Source organism: Cibotium barometz, chromosome 55 (assembly GCF_041138505.1).
Source record: "Cibotium barometz isolate CiBa-2024 chromosome 55, ASM4113850v1, whole genome shotgun sequence".
NCBI classification, from domain to species: domain Eukaryota; kingdom Viridiplantae; phylum Streptophyta; class Polypodiopsida; order Cyatheales; family Cibotiaceae; genus Cibotium; species Cibotium barometz.
In genome coordinates, this window is record NC_141100.1 from 41,071,257 (window position 1) to 41,088,262 (window position 17,006).

Below are 17,006 nucleotides of genomic sequence, written 5' to 3' on the forward strand. Positions count from 1 at the left end.
TGTCTCCAATATCCATCAAAAGAGTGTTGTCATCATGCAAATCATTGTCCAAAAGAGTGTTGTCTCCAATATCCATCAAAAGAGTGTTGTCATCATGCAAATCATTGTCCAAAAGTAGAAAAGGAAACGAAGTGAGTAATGTTTTTGTATCATCAGCATCATGTGTGGACCACGAACCTCCCATCAATTGCTCATTGAATATAGCATCTCGACTAACAATTGCCTTTTGAGAACTTGGATCGTAAAACTTGTAACCCTTTGAGTTGTAAAAATAACCAATAAAAATAACCTTCAAACCTAAAGGTTCTAGCTTGTGTCATGTCTCTTTTGGGACATGAATATAAGCAATACACCCAAAGACTTTGAAATGTGCAATAGAAGGAGTTTGACCTGTCCAAGCTGTGATTGGAATCTTACTAGAAGGTGTAGTAGTTGGAAGATGATTTTGAACAAAAACGGTCGTCAATACTGCTTTTGCCCAAAAAGAGCGAGATAATCCAGAATGAATAAGCATGCATCTGATTGCATTCAAAATTGTATGATTCTTTCGCTTTGCAACTCCATTCTGTTGGGGAGAATATGGAATGGTATACTCATGGTGGATGTCGTGGTTGATGCAATGATCATGAAATAAATTGGAAATATATTCATCACCATTATCACTTTGAAGAATTTTGACTCTTTGACCAGTGTGATTCTTCACAGATATTTGGTACCTCTTAAATGTGTCCGATGCTTTTGATTTATGCCGTAGCAAAAAGACATTTGTATATCGTGAATAGTCATCAATAAAAGTAATGAAGTAACGGTAGCAAGACTTGGATGGAGGAAAGGGTCCACAAATATCAGTATGAATGAGATCCAAAAGATTATTTGAATGAATATTTGTAGACATTGGAAATGGCTTACGATGATGTTTGCCTAGAGCACAATATTCACATATCCCCATATGCGGGTGAGATTTGAGGTCCATACCTCTCACAAGATCATGACGATGAATATCAAGAAGCTTTGAGAAATTTGAGTGAGCAAACCGATGATGCCATAGCTTACAATCCGGATCTCCTAGAGGTGTAACAACATTTATAACATCCTCATTCAATGAAAGTTCAAAGAGATTACCATGTCGAGGAGCAACCGCAATAGTGGTGCCATCCTTTTTGATGCGACACTTTGTATTATCAAATCCAACAAATAGACCAAGATCCACAAGCCGCGCAACAGAAAGTAAGTTTCTTTGTAAATTAAGAACATATAAAACTCCTCGCAGTATTTTGGTTGAGGAAGAAGTTTCCAAATACAAGTCGCCAATATCCATTACTTGGCAAGTTGTATTATCAGCAAGATAAACCACTTTCTTGATAGGAATTGGATGATAATTGTGTAACCATTGCAATTGATGTCATGTTGCCAGTAGCACCAGAATCAACAATAAAGAGAGAACCATCACGAACATGTAGTACCTTTTCTGGAGAGACATTATAATGAACCAAATTAGCCTCTTGATGAAGATTGTCTTCATCATGAGGATTTTGTTGAGTAGCATAAGCTTGATTTCGAGCTTCATCATAACGCCTCTTGAAGCATCGACTGGATGAATGCCTTGTGCTCCCACAATATTCACAGGTTGCAGAAGAGAAAGAACCCCTTGATAAACGAGGTTGCTTATTTGTAATACCGTGTTCTTCATTGTACTCTCGTGCCCAATATTCAGATCCCAAGTGACCAGTTTTGTCACAATAAGAACAACGCTTTTGAGGAAATCTCAAACGAGAAGAATTACCTCCTCTTTGGAAGCCACGAGATGTAAATTGGGAGGAGGAAGAAGGGCGTTGCTGAAATGGACGTCGGACAGCACAGGCTGTCTCTGATTCTGTGTACTCTTGGGCAATCATGACCGTTTCATGAGTTACCGACGTTTGACGATCATGATGTTGAGAATATTCAATCAAAGAAATACATGTATGCTCAAAGTCAATTCCATCCTTGTTAGATAATATAGTGACAATATTATCATACAAAGGATCCTTCACCGTATCATGAAGGTGTGTAACCAATTGAGTTCGAGGAATAGGATCCCCTACAGCAGAAAGTTGATTCATAATACCTTTGAATGATTCAATGTGACTAGACATGGATGTACTTGCCTTGAATTGAAGCTTGTTGAGAAGATTATGGAGATACAGAATCTCTGTAACAGTTTTCTTCTTAAACATAGTGATAAGATAGTCCCATATAGCATATGACATGGATAACGGATAAACATCTAGCATGAATGAATCGTTAAGGGCAGAAAGTATATACCGACGAACAGCCTTATCACGACGAATCCAGTGTGCATGATCAATTTTCCACTGTTCAAAAATAGAACCTTCGGTAATAACATCATTCTTCTGAAGTGGATCAATAGGTTGAGGAGGGCATGCAAGAATACCAAGAACAATATCTACCAATTCGTCTCCTTCCAAAATTAATAGCATCTTGTATTTTCAACCAGGAAATCCTTGGCCTTGGAAAAGAGGAACAGAACGCTGCCCAGAAGGAAATCCGTTAACAAGTATGGTGTTTGCCATGTCGGGTTGTGAGAACACGTACAAGATAAGATTGCATAACTTGTAGACCATGTACGAGATATGAGAAACGTAGCCAAAAATAGGCATGCACCAGCGACGAGCATAAAGTGATCGTGTAAAGAATACACGTGAACAAATTAGAACTCTAAAAGTGGAGACCCGTGTCTTATGCACGTAAGCAAACTTAGAGGTCCATAAAAGATGAAAATAATAATAAGAAAAAGCACCGCGTTAAGAAAAAGCACCGCGTTATGACGCAACTTGCACGACAAGTTTTGTATCTAATTATAGCTTGTACAGCAAGCATCCGTCTCTGAAGCTTTCACGGAAAGCTTTGACAATCAAATCTTGCTTACGACTCAGAGACAACTACCTGTTTGCTCTCACAAAGAACCTGTTTTACTGTTTTAGATGCAGTTTGCTTGAACTGTCCTAACTTTTGACTCAGAACTCCGATTGACAAACCGTTTTGATAGGATTCACCAGCACTGTACCATCTACGCACCATCACCTGGTTTTGGTTTTAAGGACGCGATTAAGAAACAATTCTAATTACAACAAGTGGAGCTATAAAATCATGTAGGCAACATATAATCAAAGAACCAATCAGCCCTACACAAAACTATTACCAAAGATCAATCTTGTAAGACATGAAATCATAATCATAAATTGAACAAGAAGAGGTAGATGCTTCCCTTATGATTAGAATCGCTCTGATACTATATTGAGAGAGGGAGAGAGACGAGACAAGAGACACTACATACGCTCCACAAGAATGAATCATATTAGTCACAAGTCACATATATATAGGCAAGACCTAGAGTGAGTTAGGGCTAGCTATATATAGCTCCAACAGCTAGCTGCTATAGCTGCATAATGAAGTCCAAAATTGGTTCTTTATCTTGTTGCATCTCAAGGATTAGCCTTGGGATCAACTTGCACATGTCTTGCACATAACAACAAGCAGGCAGCACGTGTACTCCATGCTAATGAGTGCAACCCTAGATTCTTTTCATTGCAAGAAATGCATCAAATGGATGTTAAGAATGTTTTCTTGAAAAGAGTTGATTGGGCTTGCTGAAGCTTCCGCTCCCCCCCTGCTCGCGCTGCAGCTTGCACGCTCACCCCCTTCCCCGCCTCCTATCTGCCCTCGCATCTCCCCCGCCTCTGCTCTTTAGCGCCTCCCCGCCTCTGTTCATTGCCGCTTGTGCTCATTCGCGCTCCCTCCCCCGCGGCCTGTGCTCATTCGCGCCAGCCCCCCCCCCCCCCCCCCCGCCTGTGCTCTTTCGCGCGCCCCCCCCCCCGGCTCTGCTCGTTCGCGCCAGCCCTCCCTCTCCACGGCTCTTTCTTTTTTCGCGCCACCCCCCCCCCCCGCCCTTGCCGCCTTTGTTTGTAATTTTCTTTCCGCCCCCCTTTTTTCTCCCCCTCCTCCGCCGGCTTCGGCTCTTTCCCCTCCGCCCCTCCCCGCTCCGCCGTTTGTGCAGCTCGGTTCCTGCAGGGCTTTCCGTTTACGCTTCGCCTTCGACAAAGCTTCAGACACTGATGGAGGCTCCTCCCGCCCCACCTCAGAGGGACTCTTTCGTAGCCCTCTCGCCCGCCCCTGAGGATACCCCCATCAGGCTTTCTCTTTCGCCAGAAGAGGAAGCGAGCATCGCCGCTGCAGAGGTGGAACGCCTCCAGGCACATTCCACCATCTGCCGTATAGTCGGCACTCGCCTCAGCAGAGGGGAGATCCGGATCTTCTCCAGGCCCGCCTTTTCGTAGATGTGGGCAAGATCCTGGACGTTCAGCTCTACTGGGCCGCGGACACTACCAGATCGAGTTCGAGACAGCCTAGAGCGTGGCCCAGGTCCTAGCCATGAGTCCCTTGGACATGAGGGGCGCTCGGGCCTTCTTCAGACCTTGGCAGCATGGCTTCGACCCAGCAGCGGCCGAGCAGGGAGAGCACCTTTTTCATGTCACAGTTTGCTTCCCTGGACTCCGCCGCGAGTACCTTCCGCTCCTTTCTAGGATAGGGGCATTGGTGGGCTCGGTGCTTGAGACTGGCCCCACAGCAGCTTCAGTGGTGTGGCTAGAGCAGCTGGCCTGCCTTTGGTCAGGGTTTTGGTTCCTGACATCTTTTCCCTTCCGAAGGTCATTCAGCTACCTAGGATAGGGGGGGGATGGATTGATTAGAGAGTGGAGTTCTCGGGGCTCCCGAACCAGTGCTTTATATGCAGGCAGGTCGGCCACCTGGCCAAGGCCTGCCCTCGTAGGAGACCCCGACCTTCACCACAGCAGCAGGCCCGCGATGGCCCGCCCACAGATGCGGCTCGGCAGGCAGCCTCCGGGACACCTGCTCAGCCCACGGAGACCTCGGATTGGCAGCCTGAACAGGGGCGCCGTAGAGGGAGACAGCCACAGCAGCAGGCCCAGAGGCCGATGCAGCAGCAGTCACAGTCTCAGCATCACTGGGTTCCAGTGAGGAACAGCTTTGCTCCCCTCCAGGAGGAGACCCTAGTGCAGACTGAGGATTTGGAGATGCCAGCACCCCCTCCTTCGCCCCCACCTCCCCCTCCCCCGTCCCCCCCTCCCGCCTCGCTTCCGCCTTTGCCTCCTCCCGTTCCCGCTCCCGTTTTGTCAGCGGCTCCTTCCCCACCCCTTCTCCCCCCCCCCCCTCCCCCTCCGCTCGCCTCAGCTCCTCGGGAGGCCCTGGCAGTACATTGGCGCTCACCTGCTGTCCGGCGGGCACTGAGCACCGACCTTGCTCGAGCTCCGTAGAGAGGAGACCTACCATGCCGATTCGGGCTTCACGGATATCCTCTATCCGCAGTCGGCTGAGTAGGCTCGATGCTAGATAGCGCTCGGAGGCTTTTGACTACTCCTTCACACGGCTTTTTGGAGCGGAGGGCCCCCATGAGCCAGCACCCATCAGAGTGCATGTGGTGATACCTCCGGCCCGAGGGAGGAGGCACTTGATTCAGCGGTGGCCTTCTCCTTCCCTCTCTGTGGCACTAGTGACCGAGAGTGGACTCTAGATCTTGCTCTTAGCATGCTGAAGACTTAGGCAGTTGAGTTTTCTCACCATGTGAGCGATCTGGAGGTGACAGACGTGATAGGCCGACTCCGGGAGCTGGCTCACTTCTTTGATTCCGGGAGTGCGGATGCCTCCGGGGTTCGCCACTTAGTGGTTCGCATAGTGGCAGACCTAGCACGTGACCCATGTATACACGAGGTTGCTCTCTCTGAGCGGGAGGTAGTTGCCATGGGACACAGCCACTGGTGCCTGATCCGAGATTCTTGCAGCACACTGGGTGGGCAGATTCGTAGCCGCTCGGATGGGGACTATTCTCCATCCAAGCCGCTTGCGAAGGCCCGCCATATGGCTGAGACAGCCTCCACCTCAGCAGGTCATCCATGAGGATCATCTCATGGAATGTACAGGGCCTTGGCGGCGCACACTATGTACGCTATCGTGGATGCTTGAGGCAGGAGCTTCAGAGATGCCTGGTTGGGGGCAGTACTGATATTCTGATGATGCAGGAGCACCATTTGAGTGAGAGCAGGATTCGGAGATATGGTTCCGTGATGCCTAGCAGATGGGACACATTTTGGTCTACAGGGTTTGGCCCCTTGTGGACAGGAGGAGTATGTATGGTCATTGCAGATGCATGGCGGCAGGCCATTGTGGATCGCGGGGTCATTGTGCCGGGTAGAGCACAGTATATTATTCTGAGGATGCATGATGAGCTCTTTGGCGTGCTCAATGTCTATGCGCCTAACCATGCTAGTGCCAGAGCAGAGTTCTGGACCCTTGTTACAGATGCATTGCCCGAGGCCGCACATTGGTGTGTCGGAGGAGACTTCAACATGCTTGAGGACCCGGTCGATAGGGTGGGAGGCAGTCATGTTACCGTGCACGGCACGGAGCTTGCAGCTTGGGAGCGATTTTGCATGACACTGCGGATTACTGATGCATGGCAGCATGAGGCTTTCTCCCGCTCTCAGGACAGTCTTAGTTTTTCTCGGTCGGATCGTCGGCGGCAGGGAGGGACTAATCTATCACGGATTGATCGCTTCTATGTGGGCGACAGGTTCGGGGAGCGTGGGGGCTCCGTTGGCATTCTCGCTGGCACTTCTTTTTCCGACCATGCGCCAGTTATTTTGACACTTGAGGAGGGGACTCGGGAGACCAGCTTGCAGCTGAGGATCCCAGAGAGGATACTTTCAGATTCCAGTCTTTCTGAGGACATTGAGAGGATATGGCATGATAGCCAGAGCTCTGACCTGGATGCAGTAGGCTAGTTTGCCCAGGGACTCATTGAGCTCAGCTCTTTTTTGCACGTTGTAGCCTTGACTCGGCTGGGAGAGACACGAGAGCGGGAGCGCCGCTTGAGGCGTAGCCTTGCTTCGCTCCAGCGCCTTCAGGAGCAGCAGCCTACATGTGAGTGGGTGGCGTCCCAGCTGAGCCAGGCACGCCAGGAGGTTAGAGAGGCAGAGGAGCAGAGACATGAGTTCTGCTATCATCGCCAGGCCTCACAGTGGACGCAGCTTGGTGATAGAGTGACTGGGGAGTTCTTTGAGATTACCGGACCCCGCCATGCTCGAGCAGGTGTACGCCAGCTCAGGAGACAGGACGGCTCGTTAGCCCCCACTGAGCCCGGGGAGATTAGAGCCATTGCCACAGAGTTCTATAGAGACCTGCTCTCAGCGGAGCCAGCTACGGAGGCACGTGATGCTTGCAGACAGACTGTGTGGGCCCATGTACAGAGGAGGGTCATAGATCATATGCGCACGGTTTTGGGTGAGCCTCTTTCAGAGGATGAGCTGGTTGAGGCTTTGAGGGTCCTTCCGCGCCATAGTTGCCCTGGTGAGAACGGATTGACGCCTGCCTTTTTTATGCGCTATTGGGACATTTTTGGGCCAGGCCTCCGCAGGGGCTTTCAGTATGTTTTGGACACTAGGGTGATGCCACAGAGTTTTTCAGAGGACTTGATCTTTCTTATCCCCAAGGGAGAGGGAGTGTCTGATGATATTCGGCAGTGGAGACCTATTACGATCCTCAATACTGTCTACAAGGTCCTGGCCAAGGCCTTGAGTTTGAGGATCCAACCCTTCCTTGGGGAGTTGATTCATGCTACCCAGACAGGATTCGTCAAGGAGCGCAATATCCTTGACAACATTTTCACCTTCTGGGAGGCGACGGCCCGAGCTAGATTTCTCGGCGAGGACCTGGTCGTTATGCTTCTCGACTTTGAGAAGGCATACAATAGAGTCGATTGGGGTTTCCTAGAGGGCACTATGCTTCGCCTGGGTTTTGAGCCAGTTTGGATTCGAGGGGTGGCGGCTCTATATTCCACAGCTTGTAGCCAGGTGTGCTGATGGCAGGAGGACGGGGTTGACTAGATCAGTCCGTCAGGGGTGCCCTCTTGCCCCGTTTCTTTTTCTCTTCTTTGCTGAGGCTATGAGCATGTATCTGATAGCAGAGGAGGTTGGTTTGAGAGGACTCCAGCTCCCAGTCCGGGGAGAGGACCTGCACGATTCTGAGTTTGCTGATGACACGGGGTTATTTTTGCATGGCTAGGAGCCAATATTCAGAGGGCAGAGCAGGCGCTACAGGTTTTTGGTGCAGCTTCGGGAGCATTGATCAATTGGCGCAAGACAGTGGCCTTTTGGATCAGTAGCGCTCCCACTCCGGCATGGAGCACAAACCCGGGTTTTAGATGGATTCCTCTTGGCACAGCAGTGCGGTATTTGGGATGCCAGATTGGACTTGATTTGTCACCTGAGCAGCAGATCGCCCCGCTTCTTTTGAGTATTCGGAAGAAGCTTTTGTATTGGAGTACAGCTCGGCTATCCTTGGCTGGGAGGGTGGTGGTGACAAATCAGGTGCTTTTAGCGACCATGTGGTACATCACGTCTTGCTGGATCTTCTCGAGCTCTTGCATCAGCCAGGTACAGAGGCTGATCAGGAACTTTCTTTGGTCTGGGCGGGACGGTCAGCCAGCCCGGGCTAAGGTTGCTTGGGCAGTTATTACTCTTCCGCTGGCCCAGGGGGACTTGGGCATTATAGATCCAGTTGATCAGAGTAGAGCCTTATTGGGGAAGCTTATTGTTCGGGGGCTGCTTCCAGGCGTTGAGCCTTGGAAGGAGCTTCTTTTTCAGCGACTGCAGGCTAGGGCTCCTCCAGCAGGGGGCACTTGGGCACCAGAGATACGATGGATCTTCATAGAGATGAGGAGGACAGGCCTCAGTAGAGGATGGGAGGATAGATTTGCCTTGAGCATCCTGCGAGCTTGGGAGCTGCTGAGACATGAGGAGCAGGCCAGACAGCCGCTCATATGGAGCCCCGTAGTACGCACTGAGCAGGGTCATATGCTGGGTTCTCGGCCACGTCTAGCCTGGGGACCATTGGCGGTAGGCCCAGCACGTAGTTTTGGAGACTGGCAGGCCTTCTGCAGTCTCCCAGAGGAGGTCCAGGAGGAGAGGCTGAGTCACTTCAGAGGGGGGCTGATCATGCGGGATGACATTCAGGAGGCACTCACTGAGGAGTGGTTCTCGCCTTTCGAGCCAGCGGCCCCACGGTGGATGGGAGCCTTTACACAGTTGGAGATCCTGATTGCTGTCAGAGCTTGCACTGAGGATGGGAGATGCCTCTAGATCCAGGACGAGGGCAGACTTTAGAGAGTGGAGGCGGAGTCGCCTTTGGTTGCAGAGTGCATCTTTCAGAGGATACGGGTAGTGGCCGCCGCTTCCCGGAAGTGGCATATTGATCCAAGCCCTGCAGGTGTGGACTCTGATTGGCGCATTTGGGCATATGATGCGCGTCCCTTGGCCCGCCGGCTCCAGTGGGACCCTGGCGAGTACGAGTGGCATGATCCTTATGCGTCCCCCGAGGCCACAGAGATTACCTTTTTCCAGTACACTGTTCGGTTGGGGAGGCATATTTTGACTGCGAGGAGGATGGTCTCTCCAGCCGTAGCGGAGCATTGGCGGCTACAGGGACTCTCACAGGAGTGCGTGGAGGATTTTTGGGCCAGGCTCTGGGCTAGCCGACAGGCACGCAGGATCTCGACTTTTCAGTGGCTGGTTGCCCACAGGGGCTCTGCAGTTGGCACCTGGCTTGTCTACAGTGGTCCTCCGGCGGCCTGTGTCCGATGCGGCCACCCTTTGGAGACACAGAGACACTGCCTATGGGATTGTCCACAGGCGCAGCTGCGCATTTTGGCCCCCCTCTCTCCAAAGGGCATGTATACGTGGGGTGCCGCTGCTTGGTCGACATTGTCAGGGCCTGCTCTGGGATACGAGACGGAGCAGACAGCTAGGCCATCAGATTCATTAGGGGCTAGCCTCGCCTTGTTCCTTCACCGGACTTCTTGTCCGACAGGAGAGGGATTTACGATGGGAGCTCCTCAGCAGCCTCACCATCTGGTTCACCTGGAGAGCCCGGTGTTTCAGGGCCTTTGAGGGGAGACTGGAGCCACCAACAGAGACTGCTCAGGGGATTTGGCAGGAGCTGATCCACACCTTGCGCGGATAGTATGACTGCATCCGGGGCGACTCGGATGCGGCGATCTTGCGGCGCCAGGCCTTCCACACCACTTGGCGCAGCGGCCCCTTCTATACACTACACGCGGGAACCCCCCACTGGCATTACAGGCCACCTGTTTGGCTTTTCCCCCCTCCTATTGTATGATATAGCTCTCAGTTATTTGTACTGATCTTTGTATCTTTTTGCACCTAGGGAGAGTCTCCCGAGCTGCCTTGATTGGATCTCTGCTCTGCCTTCTTATGAGCAGGAGATGGTTTTTGTAGCCCAGTGGGCGGTTTTTTTTTAACTAATGAAAGGATCTTTTCTTGGAAAAAAAAAGAATGTTTTCTTGAATGGAGAGATGCAAGAAGAGGGGTTTATGAAATAGCCACAGGGTTATGTACACCCAGATTTTTCCACACATGTATGTAGATTGAAGAAGGTATTATATGGGTTGAAGCAGGCACCACGTGTACGGAGTGACAGGATTAGCAAGTATCTCATTAGCATTGGATAATGAGAGAATAATATGGTGGTGATTGTGATTTATGTGGATGACTTGGTAGTCACATGTGATTGTGGAAATGACATTGGGCTTGACGGTCAATCTTGGTAAAACCAAGGTTATGGTTTTCAATACCAAGAAGCAGGGGCAAGAGACCACCCATATCATATACCAGGAGAGGTGTGTGGATTTAGTGACTTCATATGTATATTTGGGTGTCACCTTTACTAGCGTGGCGGGGAGGTTCTCCATGAGACAAGGTAGCCAGAGGGTATGCAGCTTTAGCTTTACTTGAGAGACAATGTTACCAGGCGCATTTTGAGGAACCCCGTACAAAGGGATGGCTTTTTGATACCATGGTCACACCAGCTTTGATGTATGCATCCCCCATTTGGGCTCCAAGACTATCAGCGAGCGGGTGGCGAGGTTTAGAGCACCCACAGATATTCTCACGGATGATTCATAGTAAAACCTCGACGCCACATGAGATAGTTTTGGCAGAGTTTGCATCTTCGTCCATGCTAGTGGAGGCACTCTTTCAAACAGTGACATTTATTCAGTGGGTTAGGCACATGCCCCCAGATAGATTACCGAGACAGGCCCTAGAGTCATCAGAGTGAGTAGCAGCATCAGGGCGATAGTCATGGTATGCAGAGGTTTTACAGTGGTTTTCACTACATGGGATGAGTATGGACAAGCTCCCTCCATTTCAGTATGATGAGGACCATCCGACCATGAGACTCTCTCGTGTGGAGAGGAACCGATTGATACGTCAGGATTTGATACAACTATACACACGTCATACATAGATTGATTCTCCACAGCCTCTTCATGTGAAGAGGCAGCACTACCACGATCATTTCTTACAGCTCACAGAGGATGGGTTTGTGTAGAGACCGGGTTACGTGGATGTATATATGTCTCATGCCATGCACACTACTATCGGGTAGCTTCACACACTCTAGAGATCGAGGCAGGGAGAGCTACAGGAGCCCCGAGGGAGACACGTATCTGCAGATCCCACAGTAGTTAACCAGAGCCCTGTATGAGATTTATCTCCACATTATAGAGTACTTTGTACCTTGTTTTTCTTTTGTATCCATTTTGTATTTTGTACCTTTTTTTTCTTTTGTATCCATTTGATGTCCATTGAGACGTGATGATGATGTACACAGGTTGTCTCATAGGCCGTTTTTTGGCCTTTAGAAGACGTTAATAAAATCTTTCTTTCTTTTCTTTCTCTCTACTCTCTCTCTTGTTTATTTTCAGATTTTTCTCAAGGTTTTACACGTGAAATTGTTGTTTTCTTGAAGCTAAGCTAAGTACCCGTGCAATAGTCCTTACAAAGGCCTGTTAGAGCGGTATCAGAACGAAGGTTATATATCTCTCCTACAAGGGATAACGATCTTTACATGCTTTGCTTTTTGTTTTTTCTTCAAGCAATGAGAAGCACTCCCCACCAAGGAGAGGACCAAGCCACCAAAAGTGGAAAGCAAACCCAAGAAGACCCAAGAATCCACACGGTCAAAGAAATTATGACCAATTTGGACACTATTCTCCAAGATCCCGACTTGATCGAGCAAATGAAGAAAGGGGATGAGCAACCAACAAAGGAGAATGCGGCTGAAAATCAAAAGTCTTCATCAAAGAGATCACCCAGTCCTCCACCTTCTTGGGGAAGGAAGAGGGGCCATTCGAAATCAGCCCACTCTTATCGTGGGAGAAGTCGACATGGTTGGAAAAGGTCCAGCAGCCCATCTTCTTCATCAAGCCTTTCATCTTCCTCATCTTCTTCTTCTTCTTTTCCCCCTTCTAGGTCACCCTCTCCACGGCATGGACAGAAAGGGAAGAAAGGTAAGTGCAAAGCTAAGGAATTCAAAACTATTCGGAGTCATCCAAGACTTGCATGGCTAGTTTACATCTTACGGAGATAGCCAATGCATGGTGGGGTGCACTCATGGTTGAGAGAACATCACCTGAGAAATGAAAAGACTTCAAAAAGCAATTAGATTGTGGATGGAATCAACTGAGACACTTGATCATTACAACAAGAAATTTTGGGATGCATATCTCAAGACTACTCCTTTTAAAGAGATTTCTAAGAAGTCTAAGTTAAGAAAGTATCGGGCTGGTTTGCATGACAACATTTGAGATTTTGTGAATGTATATCCGAATGTATGTCCAAGATTTGATGCATTTAGTCTACATGGTAGATGAACCAAAGAAAAAGACCGTATCGGAGATCAAAAGTCTTGGGTACTTGAGAAGCGTGAGAACTCCAAGAATAGGTTTCAGCCTATGAAGCTGAGGGAATTCCAAACTCGTACAAAGGAAAACACAACTCGACCACAAGGGAAATGCTTTAGATGTGGCAAAGTGGGGCACATAGCGGCCCAATGTCTGGTCTTCAAATCTTTTCCAGTGTAACCTTGCCACAAATCAAAATTTGTTAGGTTACCCTAGTATGTGCTAACATAGCGGTCCATTATCATTTCATCGTGGAGAAGGTATTAGATTGATAGATTGAGTTAACATATCATTTCATCGTGGAGAAGGTATTAGATTGATAGATTGAGTTAACATATGTGAAGACTTTACCAAATCACTTGGTAAAGAGAATTAAGACTACTTCAGAGACAGACTTGGAGTACATGAGATGGACATGGTGAGCTTGAGGGGGAGTGTCTCAGTGTTGAGAACGCAAGCTCATCGACAGCTGGTGGATAGCATTAGGTGTGTCGACAATAGTCTAGTAGTGTGAAGACAATAATGGCCGTGCCCAACTGGCCAAGTGTGTGTGGACATTGATACTAGGTTATGTTATGTGTCAACTTATCACTTGCAGAATGTGCTGATTTTAGTGAAGGAGAAGGAAGCTATTTATGGAGCTTCTCTACGTTGTGTGAGGTGGATTAATGAGAGCAATTAGGGTTTGTGTGTCTCCGTTGTCTCATCTATTCTCTTTTCTAGGCTTGTACATACGAAATACTCCCTGGCAATAAAATATTCCAAGGAAGGGGGGGCAGGGGGGCAGTGGGTGAGAAAGAGAGTCAGGGCCCCATTCCGGTTCTAATATGGCGTCGCTTCTGCATATCTCTTTCTTCTACAGTTCGTGGTTCAAGTTTTTATTGTGAATGTGGCTCTGGCCATCCGTAAGTATTTAATCTGCATTAATAGTTAAGTGTATCAGCCCCATGCTTGAGTTTCAGTCGGGTGGTTCTGACCCAAAGAAATTTGTGATGAAGGTCTGGGAGGTGTCACACCTCTCTGAATTTTGTCTCAATATGAGCTCTTGGTGGTGGTGGAGCTCCAGTAAGTACATTTCCAGACATCACTGATCCTCACAATGCATAACCTGTGAAAGAGGGTCAAAACCATTCTGAAAAAGTCTCTGGAATTTTTTCCCGGATCTCATAATAGGATGGGCCTCTAAACAAGTAGTGCTTCTGTGTCTCCACCTCCCCAATCATGCATACTCTTCATATCTGTGCCTCTCATGGAATACCCTCCACTCTACCGGACTCAACTTGTAGGCAATGAGATAGCTGGCAAATGGCAATCTATATGGTATGTGACATGTGCCTATGTAAGTACCTTGGGCTCTCAATAAACCTATCCTTGGAAACCTGTAGAAAGTGCGCTTTGTAAAATTGAGGTTTGCTTGTTTTCTTCTTCCCCCCCCCCCCCCCCCCCCCAAGTAATTGAGGTTTGTTGTGAGCTCCGGTGGGATATCCATGTCTGGTTGGTGTAGGTCGTAGTGGGTCCAGCCTAATAAGACAGTTATCTCTTGCGGTGAGAGATCCGGAAATGGGTAATCAAGGCTGTACTGGAAGGGGAAGGAGGTATTCCAACCGAAGGCCATGTCGCTCAAACGAGCTAATTATGTGAGAGTACCAAGATCTAGATTTATCCTGCCCCTCACGATTTAAATGCATGGAGGACTCTAGGGCCAACCTCTTGGGAGGAGCTGGTCATTGTCAAGTGTGTACGTGTACACATGGCAAATGTAAGTGATGGTCTTGAAGAGGGCATCTATGACCAAGGGGGTTGCTCCAAACTCTGCTGACACAATCTCATGTGGTACAAATGGCTTACTCTTGATCATACATGAAAGTATTATCACTTGGTTTATCTTTATGATTTTCCAAGCTGCGGCACTGAGATCCGGTCCCCAGAGTGAGGCTCCAGACATTGCTACTGGGCACACCAAATTATCGAAAAGCCGAATTTGATCGTGTGCGCATGAATTGCTTGAATTTGATGAGTTTTTGTGTGTGGGAATAGGTGGTAAGTATTGCTATAGCCATTAATTTATTATAGTTTGTTTGTGTTAAAATTTAACATGCAGGTCCACACTCATCAATAAGTGGGCGAACACCTTATAAATAGGCCGCCCTACTCATCAATCAATGTGGGCTGCCCACATGCATGACCACACAAGATTGTGGGCAGCCATGCCAAGTGTAAGGAGCCACCTGACACCACCTACAAGTTGGAAGATAAGAGTGTATGACCACCTCCACCTACAAAGGGGACCATCCATCACCATGCTTGGGACTCTCAGAAGAAGAATGCCCATCTCAAACAAATGTCACCTTTGAAACCTACCTCCTGCAGTGCGAGCTCTGCTTAGGTCCGCAAGCACCACCTACTCCCTTTGGTGGTGCACAAGAGTGTGGATCAACTCCACTATCAAAACTCTTGAAGACAACTCTTCATCAACATGTTGAAGCATGGGGTCCAAAAGTAGGCTTCCACATAGCAGATGATAAGCAACACATGTGTGCTATTCTCTGGTAAATCTCAACTTCTTTAATCTCTGAAGTACTTGGGAAGGGCATATTCTGTACGGAATGCACTTACTTTTGTTGAGATTTACCCTTTGCACCCTCTTCTTTTTTCTTTGGGCACTTAAGTTGTGCTATCTTGATGGTTCTAGTCTTCCTGATAATCAAGTATTTCTAGTGTTACTGCTCCTTGATGTAATCTGATAAGGGCCAACTCCGTGTTTCTTAATCTGACACACTTTCCAATTATTTTCAAAAGCAATGTTTTGCACTGCCAACATGGTGCTAACATAGCAGAGTTTTTGTGCATTCATGTCATGTATTAAGTGTGATATGGTGTTGAAATGTTTAAGTTTTCTCAGTTTTTGTGCCCTTCATGTCCTGTATCAAGTTCTCTTTTGTTTCTTGATGGTTCAGCTTGCTGATAATCAACTATTACTTAGCCTTTTCCAACTTCTGTATTGCTGCTTGTCCGCAGACTGGACTTCTCATGAATTCCTGTAAAATGATGAGGGACAACTTAAAGAAGTGGACAAAGCCACAGAAGGTCAGGTGTTTGCTTCAATTGTTTTGCTAACTTCAAACAAGTAGCTAGAGAATGCTAAGTAGGAATAGGCTACTAGCACAAGTGCTAGATAAAGCTGAACACCTGGTTCATACTGCATATTATTGCAGCCGTGAATGATGCATCTTTTGCTTCTTTTGTCTTTTCTTGGATACAGGGACATTAATTTAAATTTAAATTTTTCCTTTTGTAGGACAAATAATGCTTTGATGGTAAATTTTCAAATGGTGGCTTTATATGTAGGTTTTGTGGGTATGCAGGTGTCATTACCTCTTCCAGTGCAACCTGCATCTGGTGCAATTATTGCAGAGCCTCTCGGTGTTGTGCTGATCTTTTCAACTTGGAATTTTCCAATAAGTAAGCGTTTCAGTTTTGAAATTTGATTGGTTGAAGATGAACTTTGGACTTTCATGTAAAACATCTTTAGGATGACTCTTTAAGTCATGAGCTGTGATCATGCGACCTTGATGGTATCAGTATGATATGTCTAGTCTCATCGTCTCACTTCTTCATTTTCTGCTCCTTGTCATTGCATTCTTTATGTTGGTGTATGTGCTTATGGGCGTGACTAGGCAGATCACTATCAGAATTCATAGAGGAGGAGAATTCGGTTCATGCATGTGGACACAGATATGGCCTTGGGTTAGATAGGCTAAATTAAAATGTGAGCTGTATTGAAGGGATGAAAGATTGCTTCAGAGCTTAATACACAGTGGCAGAGAATAACTTACTATAGCATTCCCGGAGTCTCATGGCCCATTTTTGATCCCACGCTTACCTGTAGTTTGTGAAACTTGATCGATCAAGTTTGGGCCATTATTAGTCTACTATAACTGATTTTGTAAGGTTTGATTAGCATTAGAGCAAAAATAGTTTAAGAACTGGGCACATACCAAACAGGGATTTAATATATGAATCTCTCTTTAGTTGACTTGGGATGCATTAATGAGTTATTGGTGAGAACTACATACATAATTTCCTCCTAATGCAAAACAGATTTTGAGGATTCATGTGTGATGAGCAGGTGCAAATTGGACAGTTGTCAGGACAGGCTCCGGAGCAAAAA

At 47.7% G+C, this 17,006-nt stretch overlaps 1 protein-coding gene across 1 annotated transcript in view; it reads left to right on the forward strand.

Moving 5' to 3' along the window:
* LOC147607741 (aldehyde dehydrogenase family 3 member H1-like) overlaps positions 1 to 17,006 on the forward strand; it is a 74,685-nt gene that overhangs the window by 3,572 nt on the left and 54,107 nt on the right. Inside the window, exons 2-3 of the mRNA XM_086790208.1 lie at positions 15,854 to 15,922; positions 16,201 to 16,297. Coding sequence (XP_086646334.1) covers positions 15,854 to 15,922; positions 16,201 to 16,297 — 166 coding nt within the window. The remainder of the gene's footprint in view (positions 1 to 15,853; positions 15,923 to 16,200; positions 16,298 to 17,006) is intronic.